Genomic DNA, 16,003 nt, shown 5'->3' with positions numbered 1-16,003 from the left:
AGGAGAAAATGGCAAGTAGGCGCTGGTGAAACTAGGGTTTTTGTGAAGTCGGGGTTAGAAAGAGAACGGAGCCAAGACTTGCACACAGACTTTCATTGGATGAGAGATTTCAATGGGATTTGAAGGAATATCTCCTGAGTTGTGTGGTCTGGCAATTGCAGAATGTTGCAAGGTTTCTCGTCCTGCCTTTCTTCCTCTTCTGTATTCGTCTTTGTGTTGGTTGGTTTGGTTTGGTTTTCCTCAGGGATGCTGTATAAAGCTTCAAAGATAGAGAAAGTGGATAACCTAAGTAATTGATATCAGTCTGTTACTCTGTTGAGAAAAAAAAAAAAAAAATCTGCTGGGAAGAAGATAGAGTATCAGAGTTTTCGGGATTTAGATTTATTAATTAACCTCCATATTAAACTAGGAAATAAATAATAATGGGAGTGTTTAATGACACAAGAATTTGGGAAAATACAAACTTATTTTTTTCTTTTTTGAGTTGTAATGCCACCGGGGCGAGATAATATATTCAACACAAGCCAGAATAGGCCGTTACATACCTTTCCGCTGTCATTTCTAGACAAACAAGAAGCTAGTGGTAGTACCCACAAGTGGTACGTACATATAGTCCTACTCATTGTACATTCAAATACGTAGAGATAACAGATATCCTCTTTCGGTACTACTCCAGAGACGCTAAAAAACTAGGTTCCTAATACAAGGAAATTTATTGTAATTAGACAAAAACTAAAAACATAGTGTTGGACCAAGGGCCAAAACCCTAGTCCAAGTTAAAAGGCCCAGTAGCTCAAAAAAGAAGCCCAAACTCAAGGCCCAGCAGGACAGCCGGCCAAGCCCACACTCCAGCCCATCGTACTCGATCCGTGTAGCACCCTCCTCCACTGCAGCCAGCCGCGCCGCCCTTCCCGTCGATCGACACCCCAAACCCCGCCTGCCAGATCCAGCAGACACCACCGCCACGCAAAAAATAGAAGTCTTTTTATATAGAGGATTATATAGAGTTCAAGGAATCCTAATCAAATACGGATTAGGAGATATAGAATATTCTACCCTGTTACATAGAGGTAGTCAGGTAGAGGTGTTCAGTTTCCATTTGCTGCGACAGATCGAGTTATTATAAAGGTTCGCAGAATCCTAAGTTTGGCTCAAAGTTCTAATGTCACAGGTTAATAAGAGGACACCACAACGCTTTGTTGGGCGTGAGGCAGTTGTGAGTTGTGACAACACAATCTTAAATGGATGGTTAGTCATTTCTCGACTTCGATCTATTATTACAATTTCAGCCTTTTTCAAGAAGAGCTCTATCTTGATTTTGGGCTCTTCCTTTTTCTTAAATGCGTGCAAATGTGATGGCATGATTTCGTTACGTGAATTTTGAATTACTTCTGCTGCATTTGTTCGGGTTTAATGCCAAAAATGTAGCTGAATAACAAGGATTCATGTAATGATTAGTGATCCCTGGTATGTTTGGGCCCTGAACAACTTTACGGGTAGAGAGTAAGTCTAATTATCCTTTGTGCTTTGCTGGTGAAATGAACTTCTTGTCAGGACCTGGCGTATTATTCTTGCTTAGGATGCTGGAAGTATGTTGAATTATGATTATTGTGGCTAGTTAATACTTACGTAAGGCATGTTAGTTATATAACTTTCTGTTTGAGAAATAGTGTATCCTGCAACATAAGGTATGTTTCATACCTGTCAAAACTTAAACCAGAGACGGTGCTCTAAATTTGCTTATAATTCTATATAGTGGAATCTAGTAACTGTCTTATTTGATGGTAATTTGGTATATCACATCCCTTGGATGAATTTTCTCTACCGAGATGACAGCTTAGAATTGTTGCCACTAAACCCATATGCGTCGATAGGTATGTGGTAAAGACATTGGATATGCGTCCAAGGCATCATCAGATGATTCATCATCCAAGGCCCTGCCAAGCAAGATGGGACCTAACTGGCTTTAGGCCTATATACAGAATACAACAAATGAGACTACAACACTACTTTGTTGCCTATTTGCCACGCTATAACTAACGTTTTTGTATACTAATAAGTTACTGCCTCTAGTTAGAGCTGTATTTCTGTACAAGCAAACTGGTGATTTTTCTGGCCTTGTAAAGCCTGCCTTGTCACAGATGCTTCAGGGAGAATCTAGAATGTAAATTTAGATTGTAGAATTTCCCATTGAGCAGCGTTGAATTGTATTCGAGCCCGTATGGGTGCTGTCCTAAGCAATGCACAAGTTGTGTTTCATTTTGTCTCCTTTGAAGAAAAACAACGTATGATGAACCAAATGCATCAACCAACAGCTTAATAATAAAATTGAGTACTTAAGAGTATAATTGCTGGCGAAACTGTCACGACTACTTCACAACCATTTGATCGTTCAAGACGCTTCATAATGCATTTTCCTAAAAGGTAATTAATTTTCTTTTTCCTTGGGATTGTGAAATGATCATCTTCTCTTCTTTGAGAGTGAAATGATGATAATCTTTAGAACATACGCATTTTTTAGCAGACTGATCGATCCTCTGCAGCTTTTGCAATGATGTATATATGTAGTCTATCAAAATCATAACCTTCAATGATTTTTAAACAAGCTAGTTTTTATCTTCCAAGGATATATATATATGGAAGTATTCCCTGATTGTTCATCATCAATAAAATAAAAAAGGCATCCATATTAGCAAGATTAATGACATCGGATAACACTAGATTAACTAACATTTTAATGCATCAAATTCCCCAATTCCCCAATTCCTTATTGACCTCTGTCATCGGGATAAGCTCGGCTTACCTCATTTTCGTTTTCTTCACTGATATTCTTTGGGTCCTTGACCCAAAGCCCCAAAATGAAGGAAAATTATCCCACTTACCCCAGCAAGAGATTTTTGTTCTCACTTGCCCATTTTAAAACAAAATGACAATTTCACCCTAAGCTAATTAATGAATTTACATCGTGCCTCTATGGCTCTCTCCTCTCTCCACGATCTGAACTCTCTCTCTCTCTCATCCCTCTCCGTTTGCTCTCTCTCTCTCTCTCTCTCCCTCTCATCGCTCTCCGACCTGCTCTCTCTCTCTCTCTCTCTCTCTCTCTCCGATCTGCTCTCTCTCCGTCTCTCTCTCTCTCTCATCGCTCCCGGATCTCCAACTCCGGCGACGTTCGACCTCTCGCCCAGGTTCCGCTGCAACTCGCAGGTGAGCTCGACCGCGTCCAACTGCTGCAATGCCCAGATTCCGTGCAACTCGCCGGTGAGCTCGACCGCGTCCAACTGCCTCGCCGGTGCTGGTCGACTTTTGCTCGGATTCTGCTGCAGCTCGCCCAAGCTCGGCCGGCGCTGACAACGACGACCACGCGACGTCTTCGATGGCCTCCTGGACGTCGCCGGTGCTCGACCCAGGCTGTGGCAGAGGAGAAAGGTGATTGGGTGCCCAAAGCTTTTCTCTGGGTGCCCAAATCAATTTCTAGTTTTTTTTTTTTTTTTTTTTTTTTAAGTAACAAGACAGAAGGAAAGGAAAAAGGAAAAAAAAAAAGTTTTGAATGTCTATTGCTCTCTAATTGACGTCTATTACCCATCTATTGGAGGGTAATAGACGGCTATTGGGGGCAATAAACGTTTTGAATTTATGTAATCTCTTTGTTTTTTTTTCTGTAATCAAAGTTTTTTTTGTCTAAATTTAGGGAGATTAGTTCTCATTTTAGCAACTGAAAGTCCTATTGGGGGGTAATAGACGTCTATTGGGGGGCAATACATGACTGATGTTCGTCTATTGGGGGGCAATACATGGCTGATAGTCGTCTATTGGGGGCAATACATGGCTGATAGTCATATATTGGGGGGCAATACATGGTTGATAGTCGTCTATTGGGGGGCAATAGATGTCTATTGGGGGCAAAAAAAACTTTCCAGTGAGATTTTCAGCAAATTCCGGTGGGCGGCAGCCGGTGACCGGATTCCGGCAAAAGTTGGCCGGATTCCGGCAAAAGTTGGCCGGATTCTGGCGGCCGGTGACCGGGCTCCGGCTAAGTCTCTCATGGTTTCTCTCTCTTCTATTTTCTCTCTCTCTCTAAGTAACAAAGGGGTAAGGGTAAAATGGTATTAAAAAAATTAAAAAAAAAAAAAAAATCTTAATGGGGTATTAGGGAAGACCTCTTTAGAGTGTTTTGGGTAAGAGAGAATTAAAAAAACTTAATGGGGTAAGTGGGAAAAAAATCTCTAAAAATGGTGTAAATGGACAAAACCCCATATTCTTTTAGTGCTACTAGGTTTTGTAGGTAGGTTGCTTTGTTTTTTGGAGGGGTTTTGTTTTGCCCCCGTCCCTATTGTTTTGACATTCTCTCTTTCTAATAAATAGAGCTCTGCTCCTTTAATTAAAAAAAGGCATCTAATTACCCTCTGGATTTTCAGAATTTCAAGATGAGGAGAGTTTTTTAGCAACTTCATCACCAGTCCTCAAGAATTGGCCTGTAGGGGCATATCATCAAGAGTGCTTCTTCACCTACCTAAGTAAGGTTTATAGAAATTGTTCAACAAGAAAAGAAGAAGGTTTATGGTAAAAATGACTTAAACCTACTCAATAGAACAGCATAGTATACATATTGTAGAAACATACGGGCCTTAAGATTAAAGCTAGTTTGACATTAGGGATACATCCAAGAATATCTAATGGAGCTAGAATTGATTTGGTTGTGAAACCATGACTTGCTATTTGCATGTCTTTTCGAGTGATGATGAGTTGTATAGGCAATACTTATTGAAGAGTACACCCTCATAACAATACTCTATGTGATTCGTTGCAGAAACCCTGTAAGTGTCTTCATCGGTTTCGCTTATGGTCAATTTCAAGAGTTTGGGTGCAGAGATCTTGATGGCACTGACACTCAACGAAAGGCAATTACTTAAAGCCAACTCTTCAAGGGTTGCCAGTGCAAGCTCTGCATTTTTCCTACTGGGAACTGTTAAGATCACAATTAAAGTAGCTGAAGTGTTCCTAGTGCAGTACTGCAATTAATTAATAACAGCAAAGTTGACAACTACAATTAAACATGCCGGCTCCAGGTTAATAACAGCAGAGGACTCAACCCGAAAATCATCCTAGCTAGCTAGTTATCCTCCTCAGGTTGTGGCTCACGAACATGACATACAAAATTATCTTCACCATCATCTGGCCTTCCCGAAAGCAGCATTACACTTGCACGGAGTTTTTCCTTCAACCAAAAAAATAAAAAGTGTCAGTTAAATTAGATACAAGCAGTTTAAGCGGCTCTGTATATGGTATTTGAAAACAATAGGCAATTAGCGTGGTCAACTTACATTCTCCTTCCTAAGCCTTTGGATCTCATCCTTTCCTACCATGCACTTCTGCAATAGAAGGGCATTCAAGCCACTAATCATATCCAGTAGCGTGGAAGCTGTAGCTGCACTTACCTACAAGAACAAAAGAAAAAAGAAAAAATTGAGAGGATTGTTAAAAACTTAAAATAAGCGACGGCAATCTCACAATATTCCAGCAGTACTCTAAACCTATTTACTTACATGTTTAAGGTCCTTTGGGAGTGGCAGGCATGGGGTAGGCTGGCCTCTTGGAATCTCAACTACCTCGCTTTCGTCGTTCTCTCCCCATCCCACAACACTAGTTGTCCATGCTGGTATTCTTATATCAGATGTTTCAGCTACTTCCTCTGGATGCTGCATAATTGAAGAAACATTTTAGTTAATTAGGGGAACACAACACTGCTATAAATTGAAAACCAATAGTAAGCATTTGCCAAAACCTAGCCTGCTTGTCACAACTAACAAAGGATTTAAAGTTCTGAAAAACAAAATGCTCAGCACGTACCTTGGAGATGTAATCTCTGATAATGTTTTTAGGTGAAACAAAGCTTGGAATATGGACACCTGCCACATCCTTCCTAACAATGCAAGGCATCCCATCAATTTGAACCCTCACAAGGGACCTTGTTGCAGGGGTATAAAGGCTCAATCTAGAGTTGTCTAACAATAAAGCTTTTTTCGGAGAGTTTTTCCCCTTTATAAGTTTCAGAACTTCAAAATAATGCATGTATAGAGGACCACTGGAGCATGTGTCACCGTTTACCGTTATTGGCTCGTGAATTGTGTCACGAATTTCAAGCTCTTTCATCCAAAACTTCTTGCCCCCATATTCCTTCATTAGCCAAACTTCGAAAGTTTCGGATGGGCGACAACTTAAAGATAGTGAACCATTTAACACTCCTAGGTAAGCAATAGTTGTAATTGGGTCGACAGAAGAAGGAGGCATTGGTAAATTCTTGAAACGCTCACTTTCAACATCAAAGGCACGTATGAAACGAAAACGAGAACGTTTTCTGCAGTTGTAAATCCAATAAAGAAATCCATTATGAAAGACCCCATATCCGGTAATCGCATTTACAGATACTTTTCCAATGCTTCTCCAAATCCCAGAGCCAACTGTCAAAACCATCACCTTCAACTTATTACTTCGAACCCTATTTCCATAGGCTGCAAACAGCACCACCTTATAGACATGACTTATGGGACTAAACCCAAACCCAAAGTTAAGTGGATCATTATCCCTAGCTTTAAAGATGGGAAGAGCTATAGACTCTCTAGTAATAGGATTGGATATACTAAAATGGAGAGCATCAATTTTACTATTACGACGGAATAAGCAGAGGAAGCCATTGCTGGAACCTATAATTCCAGAATAACATGAAAAACTATTGACCCTATTGTATAAGGCATTGGGGTCAGAAAGCTTCAAGACCATGTTGTATGGGCTCCAGGCGCTTCTCAGGTCGGCCAAGACGTGATTATTTGTGTGATGGTCTCGGAGAAAATGGCAAGTGGGCGCTCGTAAAACTAGGGTTTCTGTGAAGTCGGGGTTAGAAAGAGAGCGGAGCCAAGACTTGCACACAAACTTGCATTGGATGAGAGATTTCAATGGGATTTGAAGGAAGATTTCCTGAGTTATGTGGTCTGGCAATTGCAGAATGTTGCAAGGTTTCTCGTCCTGCCTTTCTTCTTCTGTATTCCTCTCAGTGTTGGTTGGTTTGGTTTTCTTCATGGTTGGTTTGGTTTTCCTCATGGGTACAGCGTAAAGCTTCAAGATGGAGAAAGAGGATAACCTAAGGAATTGATATGTGTCTGTTGAGAAAGAGAAGAAAGATAGGCACGGAAGAAGATCGAGAATCAGAGTTTTCGGGATTTAGATTTATTTTTAAAATAGGTATTCTGTTGGAGATGTCCTAAGCCTCAAGTATTTAAAATAGTTTAAAATAAGGATTTGGATCCTCCTCTGACCTTGTTACCTTATTACAAAAAGAATCGTATGGCTTACTCTAGGTTGATAGATTTTTCTTTGATGCCTTCAGCCATCAGCCAATAAACTGGGGAAGTAATGATTCCTCGCAGACTGAGACAAAGAAACCGGTACGGACAGTGATGCATTGGTGACAATGTCAAATGAGGTAACGGTGCACATACCCACATCCATGCAAGCGTGCTCATGATGCCTCCTCAATGTTTGTTTACTTAATGATATTATAGCGAGTCCCTGCTCGGTTGAAGCTTCGGAGGACAATAACTGATGATCGAGTATTTTAACATGAAACCCTTCAAGGTATTGAAAAAGAAATATTGAGCGGATACAGCTTAGACTGACTTTGCTTGAATTTGTATGCCATAATTTTACTGCAGTTTTCCCACTTAAAAGGATTATAGACCAAGCGAGCAGGGGTGAGAGAAAGTAAGGCCAAAGCCGCCAAATTAGACCATCACTTCTGATATAAGACTTACAGTTACAACTGGCTGTTAAACAAAGCTATCACATGTTACAAACGAAAGAGAGAAAATGGAACTACAAATCATTAGTAGCAACAAACCGAAATATTTTACAACTAATTGTTCTACTCAGACCAAAAACAAAGTAATAACCCTAAACACCTGTTAATTCAACAACTCTGCCACTCTTGTAACCGACCTTCACGTCCATTGTTACAGAGTCCGTAACAATACAGACTCGAACACTGAGCCAAGCCTTTAGAGCTAATCAGTAATTTCCTGGATGCTCAGAAAGGTTTAGACAGAGACTGAAGGAAGGAATTGTAGTTAACAACAAGGCGATGCATTTGCCGACAAAATAAAGTTGCATGTTGCATAAATCGACGCTGCAGCAGCCCTAACAGCTACTTCCCTCTGAGAGCTATCCATCATATGTGATCTGCAAGACAATAGTAAAAGGTAAATGATGATTCATCTTTAACCAACTTCTCACATTATCGTATCTCACAGCATATAGGAGGTTTAGTTGAAACATGAAAGAACAGAGTTTAACGTTTGTTTTTTTCCTTTTTAAATAACAAGGTGCTGCATGCTGGAGGTGAAAATCAAGACTTAATTGAACTTATTAAACAACAGTAACTACAAGGACACTGGTTTCCATCAAAAGCTTTACCTAGTATCAGTTTCAGATGTACCCAATGCTTGAATGCCAGAACTACAATTGATAAGTTGCAGGCCCTTGTTACAGTGAACTTGCATTTCTCTTACTTGGTTCAACCAGCTTTCCTGAAATTTGTTAGTGTACATTAGATTGAGTTCCAACAAACTAACCAAGACCTGATAATTGCACAGTTGGCAAAGATACTTCATCAAATTAAAACACCCAGATATATCTTTACATTGAAATAAATTTACAGTTTCTTTAGCACTCACAAGTTGATCCTCTTCTTCTGAAAGTGCTTTATCCATTTGATCAAACCGTGGGCCCCATCTTGCTCGATGCATCTCTGCACAAGCACGGCTGGAAAGTCCATCCACAGAACTTTTTGTGATAGAAGAGTCATTCTCCTTATCTGATGAAAACTCTTTTTTCAGCAATAAGGGCAAATCTGTACTTATTACATTTCGAACTCTCTTCCTACTGCGCTGCAGTGCTGCAGTTACAGAATAGAATAGACATAAGAATCCATTCTACCTCAACAAGATCCACTAATGATTTAACAGAGTATTACCTGAAAGACGTCCTTGAATATCTTGTTGAATAAGTTCCAACCACTGAGAAGCAACAGTAGCAGCTGGAGAAGAAAAAGAAAAATTCCCTATTAGCCAAGTTCAGACTAAGCATACTTTCACACAATTGGGACCTTCACTTTTTTCAAGAATGATTCCAACATGTGAGATCCCACCCCCGTGTCCCGAGCATTCATGATGTATATAGATAATGCAAATGTAAGATATCAAAATCTAAATAATCACCTTTAAAAGAAAGATAGGATGTTGTTTCCTCTTTAGATGACAAAGGAGTATCCTCCTCAGGTGCTATATTTGATGAAGACAATTTCAATGCAAGCGTCTCTTCCTCACTTACAAGGGCGGAGTGTGATGCAAAACTTATTCCACCAAAGCTCTCTTTTGCGGTTGGGTCACCCTCTATACTGTTGTCCACTTGAACCAACGAAGGTTTATTCATCAGTATAGTGTACCCTTGTGCCTGCATGTCCTCGAAGAAAGTATTTGGACGCCAACTCTCCCTCATATTTTCCAGGTCCTGCCTGTTTTCTACAGTTCCACTCTGCTGATGGATTGTCTGTTTGTTTTCCACACGGCTAACTTCAAGTCTTTCAGATCTTACAAGAGCCTCTATTATAGAATGCACCTGCTTTCTATTTCTAACATGGTTGATGATCCCAGGGTTCAGTTCATTCAGCAGTCCACTTGGAGCAGCAATCTTCGCGAACCTATCCACTTGTTCCTTCTTTGCACGTTCCAACTTTTTCTTCTGCTCTTCACTTTTATTTTTCTTGGGGCGTGGCTTTGGCATTGGTATGCCTCCATGCTGCTTTGACATTGGTATGCTTCCATGTTGCTTTGAAATTGGCATGCCTCCAGATTGCTGCTTTGGCGTTGGAATTGCTACCGGTTGCTTTGGCTTTGATATGCCTCCATGAGTAGATGAGAGGAAACCATTTTGCTTCATCTCCTTCCACACTGTCATTGGATCTTTCTCTTCCAATGGGCCAGTGCTGCTCCCGCATTCAGAGACATCTCTTGACTTTAAGTAATTGAGATTTTTATAAGGATAAAAAGGATCTTGGTTTTCTGAGCTTGAAACACCTTTACCATTTAGATCCAACGCATTGCCTTTTGCATTCCCATGATTAGTATGGCATTCTTTGTCATGATCCCTAAGCACGGTGGACTTTTCTAAATTCTGAGAGCATTGCTGACTGGTATTCTGAACTGTATTGCTGGCAATGCACGAGTCAGTATTAAGATCTAGTGGCCTTGGAATGGGGCTGACAACAACTGGAATTGTGCTTCTCATAGATGTTCCTGCTTGAGAAGCATACAGATCAGAAGTTTTAGGCACCTCAGTAACTTGATCCCTAGGCAACGTGGTCTTTTCTGAACTCTGAGAGCATTGCTGACTGCCATTTTGAACCATACTGCTGCCAATGCACGCATCAGTATTGAGATCTAGTGGCTTAGGAATAGGGTTGGCCACAACTGGAATTGTACTTCTTGCAGATAATCCCACTCGAGAAGCATCTAAATCAGAGGTTTTAGGCACCTCAGTCACTTGATCCCTAGGCGATGTGGTCTTTTCTTTAGAACATTGCTGACTGCCATTCTGAATTGTACTGTCAGCAATGCACACATCAGTTTTGAGATTCAGTGGCTTAGGAATAGGGTTGACCGCAGCTGGTATTGTGTTTCTTACAGATTTTCCCACTCGAGAAGAATCCAAATCTGAGTTTTTATGCATCTCAGTAACTTGATCCCTACGCAATGTGGTCTTTTCTGAACTCTTAGAGCATTCCTGACTGCCATTCTGAACCCTATTCTTGGCAATGCACGCATCATTGTTGAGATCCAGTGACTTGGGAATAGGGTTGACCGCAATTGGGAATGTACTTCTCACAGCTTTTCCAGCTCGAGAAGCATCCAAATCGGAGGTGACAGGCACCTCAGTAATTTCAGACATCTCTTCATCATTGAGTTGAAATTGACCACTGGATTGTTTCTTACTAATTCCTGTGACATAAATAGTAGTAAGAGTAAATAATAGAACCCAAAAATCACTCCAACAGAAAACCAGAACAACATTTAACTTTGAATTTAAAAATAAGCCATATACGAACCCACGTGAAGGTACTTAGAGTCTAAGCCATCTTTACTCTAAATACTATTCCACACTGCTTCAAATACATACTGAAGACAAAAAGCTCTTAAAACAGTGCAGAACTATTTTCAATAGTGTTCCAATCTGTAGTATATAACTAAATGAACAAAAAAAAGGGGGAAATATTTAACAGTTAACCATTTCAAACGCCGGAGGAGACCGAAAATGATAAAGAAGACTACTTTTGACTCCAAATTACCCAATAAAACATAATACTTCATCACTGAAATTGAAAATCCAGATTCACACAAGTTCACAATCATTCAAAACCCCCAACAAAACAAAAATTCAAACAAGTACCTTCAGCGCGGCACACTGATTCAAGATCTCGCATCTTAATCCGTTTTCTAGGCCCAAGTTCATCTTCACCTCCCAATTCAACACTAACCCGCTTCTCCCCCAAAACCTGAAACAATCCCACCACTCAATAAAATGAACAACAACACTCAAAAATCCATGAAAAATTCAAACTCAAAAAATATCAAGAACCCACCTTGGAATCCGATCTGGGCACCGACCCTTTTCCGGAATCGACCCGATTCGCCATAACCTCCAAAGACCCCCTCCAATTCAAAAAAATTCACCACTTTCAAAACAACCCCTCTTCCAGAACCCGCCAAATCTGGGTCATGGGGGGTCGAAAAAAGACTCCAACTTTGGGGACGAAGACGAAAAGGGTAGTCGGAATCGGTGAAGTTCGGGTCTGAATCGAAGAAAGGAGTGAGATTTAGGGAGCGGGAGAGAGTGAGAGAGAGAGAGAGAGAGGGGTGTGGGTTTGGTGGGTTAGGGTTTTGAAGGGCGCGTATCAGATCCGTGGGATTTTATTTAATTTGGGATATATGGGGTCAAATTTTTTCATTTTATTTTTTTCAATTTGAATTTTGCAGGGAGAGAGAGAAAAAGACAAAACAGGAATAGCGCGCTTATTACAAACACAAACGTTGTTTTTCGGTTTTTTTTTTTTTTTTTTTTTTTGAAGAGAGAGAAAAAACGTCAGAGAAGAGAGGAGTGTGTTTTTTGAATTTGAATTTGTTGGAGGGGGGAGTGGGGCCCTCCAAACGGGAAGCGCCATATGCCTTTTTCCCACGCGTACTATGCTTGGGGCCTGTTTGGTTGCCTCGAAATGATTTAATTTCTTTTTTTTCTCTATTCAAAATGAGATCCGGATACTGCTAGTTGGGCTGAGTATCGGGCCTGGACTGGGTCACTGGTTGCAGTTGTTTGTGTATTTTTGTTTTTTTTTCTTCTTAGTTTGTAGCTGTGTTTTCATGAAGTACATATCAGCTTATGATGGGCTCGACAAGCAGCGAGCCATCGTTAAATGAACGTTACATCTGAGTGACAGGATACATGAAGTGTCCAAGGTTTTGATTTCAGTGGGTAACAAACTCGAGCAGCATCTGGGATAGCACGCCGCCATCATCGGAATTAATGATTCTGGTGAAGTTAACATTTTCACGACCAAATGTACGTGTTCAATTGTTTGATGCAATTGTATGAATACAAAATTTATGTTTATATTGGTTTTGGTGGAATTTAACTTTTCAATAGTTAAATTCTCAAACTACAATGTTGGATATATGCAAATAAGAAAGAGTAATTTGAATGCAACTTGTATGGACCGACATTTCTTCCGACTTTTAATTTTTGAAAAGTCACTCATTCACTTAGTTACCCCATTGTTTGCAATAGGAGTAAACTCAACATATATACTACATGGTCAAACTTCATGATAATTCAAAGCTATATATACTAATCAATGGGCAGACTGTTATTTCAGTTGGAAATCACTTTTTGCATGCATTTTCAACCGTTTCAGAGTAGACTGTCGTAATATAGGGTTTAGGGAAAATGGCTATCCACCCAACACACATCTCAGCACTATGACAGACCTTTATTGGCCAAGCAACTCTGTTATGATGATTAGAGTTAATTTTTCTCAAAGAATTAGTTTCATAAGATTAGGGTCGCGCGCATAAGTGAGCTCTGTCACGCACTACTGTCCTTCGTCGCAATACCATAGAAAATTCCATACAAAGAGTTGGGTTTAGTGTGACGTTAATTTATAAAATGCGATTGATCCATTGGAAATAACATGAGTTTTGAACATAATAATGGTTCCCTCACGTCTATTATTCCTTTCTCCCATTTTGTTACTGATCATAATCACTAGTACCACCGATCAAGCGGCCGCCCTTGCTCAGCCGCAGCCAGCTGCTGATCATCTGCTAAGCCACTTCTGTTCAAACCACAAAGGTAACTACACCACGACGGGTGCCTATCGCACAAACCTTAACCACCTTCTCTCATCCCTTCCCTTCAAGGGTAGCGGCCACGGCTTTTATAGTTCTTCATATGGCCGAAACACTACATCCGGCGCAATATATGCAATCGGACTATGTAAAGGAGACATTGGAACCACGCGCCACTGCCTTCATTGCCTCAATACCTCTAGAAGTGCTCTCATGGAGCTTTGTGCCAATCAGAAGGAAGCTATTGTTTGGTACGACAACTGCATGCTGCGCTACTCAAACCGCTCCCTACATGGCGTCATGGACACGCTGCCTGCTTTCAATTTGTGGAGCACTCAAAGCGTACCATCATCGGAGTTTGATGTATTTTTCCGGCAGCTCAGGTGGTTACTAGAAGCCCTAAGAAACAAGGCTGCCAAAGGGGGTTCTCTTAAGTTTGCAAAAAATAACGCAACCATTCTCAACTATCGTAACGGACTGTCTTCCTTAACGGCACTTGTGCACTGCTCCCCTGATTTGTCCGAGTTACAGTGCGGCACTTGCTTACTTGGTGCTTTTGGAGAACTCCCAAAATGTTGTGATGGAAAAGAAGGTGGGCGAGTTCTTAGACCCAGCTGTAACTTCAACTATCAGCTGAACCAGGTTATTAAGGTCAATGAACCGAAAGGTTCCGTGATTCCCAACTTAGGTATGTGCATTATTTGTCCACAACAAAAGAATGCTAAGTGCCTACGTATATATAGTGATATAAATGGATTCAATCTGTGAATTTTTGCAGGACGTCGTGCAAGAGATGGAAGAGTCGGCATCCTTATATTATTTGCAACGGTTGTTTCCCTTGTACTAATGATCTCCATAGGCATTTACGCGAAAGTAGTGAAAACAAGGCGCCAACCTATCAATTTTCTTGAGAAAATGGATGAGCATATGGCCATGGAATCCTTGCTATTCGACTGTGGCGCCATTCGAGTTGCCACAAATAACTTTTCTGAAGCAAATAAACTTGGAGGTGATGGATATGGCACTGTTTACAGGGTAAGGCAACCTCAGAATATGTGTGAGCAGTAATTGACATATTTATGTTAACCGTGTACCAGTCAGTTATACATTACACTACTGGTGATCAATAAGTTAATTTTCAGATTTAGTGGTTTAATAGTATTTCATTTTAATTGTTTATTTTTCATTTTTTTCAGGGTAGTCTTTCCAACGCAAAAAGCATAGCAGTGAGAAGGCTTTCGATAAACTATGTGAAAGAGTATACGGAAATTATGAAAGAGGTTTTGTTAATGGCCAAGCTTCAACATCCAAATCTAATTGAGCTCCTAGGGTGTGCCTCGGAAGAAAATTCTGAAAGGCTTCTTGTCTATGAGCTTTTCCCTAATGCAACTCTTGATCGCATCATATTTGGTATCTAGTAATTTCTTTTGTTTTTTTGTGTTTTGTTTTGTCAAAAAAAGGAGGAAATCCAGCTTCTTTAAAAAGAAAAAAAGAATCAGGAGAAATTTACAGAGAAGTCTGATAATGTGTTACTAGCTAGATTGCAAAATTAGTCCATCAAGTACATAATAAAATGCTTCCTTTACATAAATTGTAGACGGAATCAAAAGAAGACAATGGGATTGGGAGATCCGGTACAACATCATAGTGAGCATTGCACGGGGACTCCTTCACCTTCATGACAGTTACTTTGTTCATGGTGATGTCAATGCTGGTAACGTTTTGATAGATTCACAAATAAATCCCAAAATTTCAAATTTTGGCATGGCAAGATTCTTTGAGGTTGATCAAACACAAGGCAACGTTAATGGAATTCATCTGCTGAATCTGATGTCTAAGTTAGTAATATATTTACTATTCCATATGTAACCAAGTAATATATGATAAGTTGTTAACTAAAGTTGACAATTCTTTTTGTTGAGATGCAGCTCATACATGGCTCCAGAGGCAACTGTTGGACATTCATCTGCTGAATCCGATGTCTACAGTTTCGGTGCGTTGGTCGTGGAGATAGTTAGTGGAAAGGAAATTAGTAGTCTAACTTCCGAAAAGCTAAATGAGAATGATCTTCTGAGCTATGTAAGTCATACTTTGGTGTATTACCTATGGCAGCTGAATGCAATGAAATTAAAGATGTCTAATGGGTGCATGCTAACTATGTATGTTTCTACATATTCACAATGATTTGCAGGCATGGAAGAATTGGGCAAAAGGGACAGTTAGAAATCTAATAGATCCGACGTTGTGGACTGGTTCAGGGATTGAATTAATGGAGAGATGCATCAGAATCGGATTATTCTGTATGCAGAGGACTAGAACCGATAGGCCAACCATGTCTTCTGTTATTCAGATGCTTAGTTATTCTTCCGCTATCCCTTTACCTTATAAATTTAGTCATGGTAGCTTTGGAATCATTGGAACCATGGAAAATGTGGAAGGTTTTTCTGATCCAAGGTCTAGGGCAAAGGTTCGATCCTTCATTGCAAAGATGCGGTGTGCCACTACTGCCATCATCAATAGGATACGTAGTAAATAAGGTCAAACCCCCTTGATGCAAC

At 40.2% G+C, this 16,003-nt stretch overlaps 3 protein-coding genes across 3 annotated transcripts; 1 reads left to right on the top strand and 2 right to left on the bottom strand.

The window, feature by feature from the left end:
* Positions 1 to 4,612: 4,612 nt before the first annotated feature.
* LOC121051089 (F-box protein CPR1-like) lies at positions 4,613 to 7,151 on the bottom strand. Its single transcript, XM_040513042.1, has 4 exons — positions 5,848 to 7,151; positions 5,544 to 5,696; positions 5,322 to 5,435; positions 4,613 to 5,215 (listed from the first exon to the last, which is right to left on the bottom strand). Exons 1-4 carry the CDS (start codon positions 7,093 to 7,095, stop codon positions 5,111 to 5,113), a joined length of 1,620 nt encoding a protein of 539 aa, XP_040368976.1. The 5' UTR covers positions 7,096 to 7,151; the 3' UTR covers positions 4,613 to 5,110.
* Positions 7,152 to 7,746: 595 nt separating this feature from the next.
* On the bottom strand, positions 7,747 to 12,028 carry LOC112186621. The gene is made up of 7 exons (XM_024325134.2): positions 11,687 to 12,028; positions 11,494 to 11,599; positions 9,267 to 11,045; positions 9,023 to 9,085; positions 8,724 to 8,944; positions 8,464 to 8,576; positions 7,747 to 8,229 (listed from the first exon to the last, which is right to left on the bottom strand). The coding sequence occupies exons 1-7, from the start codon at positions 11,738 to 11,740 to the stop codon at positions 8,118 to 8,120; spliced, it is 2,448 nt and encodes an 815-aa protein (XP_024180902.1). The 5' UTR covers positions 11,741 to 12,028; the 3' UTR covers positions 7,747 to 8,117.
* A 1,279-nt stretch (positions 12,029 to 13,307) lies between these two features.
* On the top strand, positions 13,308 to 14,863 carry LOC112171267 (cysteine-rich repeat secretory protein 38-like). Its single transcript, XM_024308477.1, has 3 exons — positions 13,308 to 14,133; positions 14,224 to 14,480; positions 14,642 to 14,863. Exons 1-3 carry the CDS (start codon positions 13,308 to 13,310, stop codon positions 14,861 to 14,863), a joined length of 1,305 nt encoding a protein of 434 aa, XP_024164245.1.
* Positions 14,864 to 16,003: the final 1,140 nt, after the last annotated feature.

This window comes from Rosa chinensis, chromosome 1, assembly GCF_002994745.2.
Source record: "Rosa chinensis cultivar Old Blush chromosome 1, RchiOBHm-V2, whole genome shotgun sequence".
Taxonomy (NCBI): domain Eukaryota; kingdom Viridiplantae; phylum Streptophyta; class Magnoliopsida; order Rosales; family Rosaceae; genus Rosa; species Rosa chinensis.
The sequence above is the reverse complement of the archived record's forward strand: the minus strand, read 5'-3'. Positions and strand labels throughout refer to the sequence as shown.

Bases quoted from the DNA above. Each gene is read 5' to 3' on its own strand.
- LOC121051089 (XM_040513042.1), bottom strand. From the start codon at position 7,095: ATGAGGAAAACCAAACCAACCATGAAGAAAACCAAACCAACCAACACT. The intron at 5,697-5,847 runs GTACGTGCTGAG...TCAATTATGCAG, and splicing joins TCAGAGATTACATCTCCAAG to CATCCAGAGGAAGTAGCTGA. The intron at 5,216-5,321 runs GTAAGTTGACCA...TTTTGGTTGAAG, and splicing joins AAAGGCTTAGGAAGGAGAAT to GAAAAACTCCGTGCAAGTGT.
- LOC112171267 (XM_024308477.1), top strand. From the start codon at position 13,308: ATGGTTCCCTCACGTCTATTATTCCTTTCTCCCATTTTGTTACTGATC. The intron at 14,134-14,223 runs GTATGTGCATTA...GAATTTTTGCAG, and splicing joins TTCCGTGATTCCCAACTTAG to GACGTCGTGCAAGAGATGGA. The intron at 14,481-14,641 runs GTAAGGCAACCT...CATTTTTTTCAG, and splicing joins GATATGGCACTGTTTACAGG to GGTAGTCTTTCCAACGCAAA.
- LOC112186621 (XM_024325134.2), bottom strand. From the start codon at position 11,740: ATGGCGAATCGGGTCGATTCCGGAAAAGGGTCGGTGCCCAGATCGGAT. The intron at 11,600-11,686 runs GTGGGTTCTTGA...GGATTGTTTCAG, and splicing joins TGCCCAGATCGGATTCCAAG to GTTTTGGGGGAGAAGCGGGT. The intron at 11,046-11,493 runs GTACTTGTTTGA...TTTATGTCACAG, and splicing joins ATCAGTGTGCCGCGCTGAAG to GAATTAGTAAGAAACAATCC.